The sequence below is a fragment of the Cystoisospora suis genome (genome assembly GCF_002600585.1).
Source record: "Cystoisospora suis strain Wien I chromosome Unknown contig_2981, whole genome shotgun sequence".
NCBI lineage: Eukaryota > Apicomplexa > Conoidasida > Eucoccidiorida > Sarcocystidae > Cystoisospora > Cystoisospora suis.
In genome coordinates, this window is record NW_027155776.1 from 5,383 (window position 1) to 7,593 (window position 2,211).

Genomic DNA, 2,211 nt, shown 5'->3' on the forward strand with positions numbered 1-2,211 from the left:
GGTAGATAGATAGATAGATGAAAGATAGATAGATTAAATGCAGATAGGTAGATAGATAAAGGATAGATAGATAGATATCAATGCATGCAGACGAGAAAGAGGCAGACCCTCGAGGCCGTCCCCTGGAGTAGAGAATGAGCAGTCCCACATGCCAAGAGATCTTTATAGCAGTCTATCTCTACAGAGAGATAGGTCGATCTAGATATAGATTCCAAAGACAAGCACACGAGTTTTAAAGCTACGTATACACTATAGCCTATAAACATGTCTTCATATACACATAACAACGTCTATGCCTATCGAGAGAGTGAGACAGAGATAGCGAAGCAAGATGAATGAATGAATGAGAAGAGAGAAGACGAGAGGCGTTTCGTATATAGGACGATAGCATACAATGTCAACGTCGAAAGTAGGCCGATGTTCCTCGTCAACAAGAGCTAGGGCGTGGATGTCTCCTTCGGCCTCCTTCACTTTCTGCTGGAGCTCGTCTTTCTCTTTCTCCAACTGCAAAGCCCGGCGATTTCTCTGAAACTGAAATGCAAAAAAGACGAGAAAGAAGAGGACAGAGAGAGACAAACAAACCAGGGGAGAAGATGAAGCGCAGAGGAAGAAGAAATAAAGAAGAAGAATTAAGTTGTCTACTCGAGAAAGGAAGAAGAAGAAGAGAGAGAGAAGCCAAGAAGGTAGGCATCGTTGTATCACTATAGATTACACATACATACGACTCTCTCATCGAGACGGCTCTCTCCTTTCTTCTTCTTTTTCTTCTCAATTCCTTTCTTTAACTTTGTTCCTGGTTTACTTCAACTTTCTTTCTCACTCTTTCTTTCTTTCTCACTTTTTCTTTTTCTTTCTTTCTTTCTTTTTCACTTACATGGGCGAAGGACCGCGTGATCATGAAGGAGGGATTGGCGTCTTCTATTCTGAAGAGATTGAGGAGCATGTTAAATCCTAAATGAAACGTCGACAAAAGTGGAGAGGCCTGCCCCATGAAGAGTTGCTTCGCCTCTTCCGGATCCACCTGCTCGTCAAACATTATTATCACTATACCTACACAGAGAGAGACAGACAGAGAGAGACGTGGATATACATACATAGTCATATGTGTATATACATACATACTCATATATATATATATATATATGCAGATGTATGTACATTAGGCAGGGTTATATTCATTAGTGTGCTTATCTCATACCAGTTCAGATGCTATCCATGTGTATCTATATACACGTGGCTGTACAGAAGTACCTCTAGAGAGAGAACGTACTATGGGCGAAACCGATTTCTATGTAGAGAGATAGATCTATGATAGAGAGAGAAAAGGGATATGGACGTGGAGAGAGATGACGTATAGATAGGTAGAAAGATAAGTCGATACGGCTACAAAGGAGTGTGTATTCCATCCTACAAAGTTGCAGCTATAGATAGAGATCTAGCTACAGATAGATTGAAGATAAGTGGTATAGACACGGACATACATATATACCATCTGTATCTCCATATAGAAATCGTGAACCTTTATGAAGGCGTTGTCTCGCTCTTTCTCTCTTTCAGTAGGTGTTAAAGAGAGCCATCTTCAACGCCTCCTTAGGGAAGAAGAACACACATACACACTAGACAGAAGAGCAGAAGTACCAAGACGAAGAAGATGAAAAGAAGAAGAAGGTGAGATGAAAGAAACGAAGAAAGAAAAGGGTGATGACAAACTCATCTTTCTTTCTTTCTGTCTGTGTATGGAGTTAGTTACCTCGATCATCGAGGCCTCTCCTTCCCGCTCTTCCAGCCATTTGTATGTATTCTCCAGAATTGACGATACGATACTCGAGACCGTCAAACTTTCGGATAGCCGTGAACACTACTGTCTTCGCAGGCATATTCACCCCCATACTAAATGTCTCCGTAGAAAATAGCACACGAAGTAACGACTCCTATACACAACAAAGAAACAAAGAAAGAAAGAAGAGGAAGAAGAAAGATATGAGACAAGATGAAAGAGATAAGAAAGAAAGAAAGAAGGGAAGAGAAGAGAAGAACATGATGGAGATCTCCTGTTAAAAAGAATGAGAAAATTTTCTCTTCACAACAGACAGAAAGAAATGAACGAGATAGCTTCATTCAATTAGGGATACCATATCTATCTATCTAGATAATACATCTACTTATCCATTTATCTGTCTATCTATCTATGAGCCGTCTACTAGTCCAGGT

At 40.3% G+C, this 2,211-nt stretch overlaps 1 protein-coding gene across 1 annotated transcript in view; it reads right to left on the minus strand.

Moving 5' to 3' along the window:
• Positions 1 to 1,931, minus strand: part of CSUI_005992 (superkiller viralicidic activity 2 family) — a gene marked incomplete at its 3' end in the record, with an annotated part of 6,619 nt that extends 4,688 nt beyond the window's left edge. Inside the window, exons 1-3 of the mRNA XM_068066157.1 lie at positions 1,751 to 1,931; positions 875 to 1,050; positions 394 to 531 (exon numbers count right to left, since the gene is read on the minus strand). Of these exons, the coding sequence (XP_067921867.1) occupies positions 394 to 531; positions 875 to 1,050; positions 1,751 to 1,889 (453 nt within the window). The remainder of the gene's footprint in view (positions 1 to 393; positions 532 to 874; positions 1,051 to 1,750) is intronic.
• Between the last annotated feature and the right edge of the window lie 280 nt (positions 1,932 to 2,211).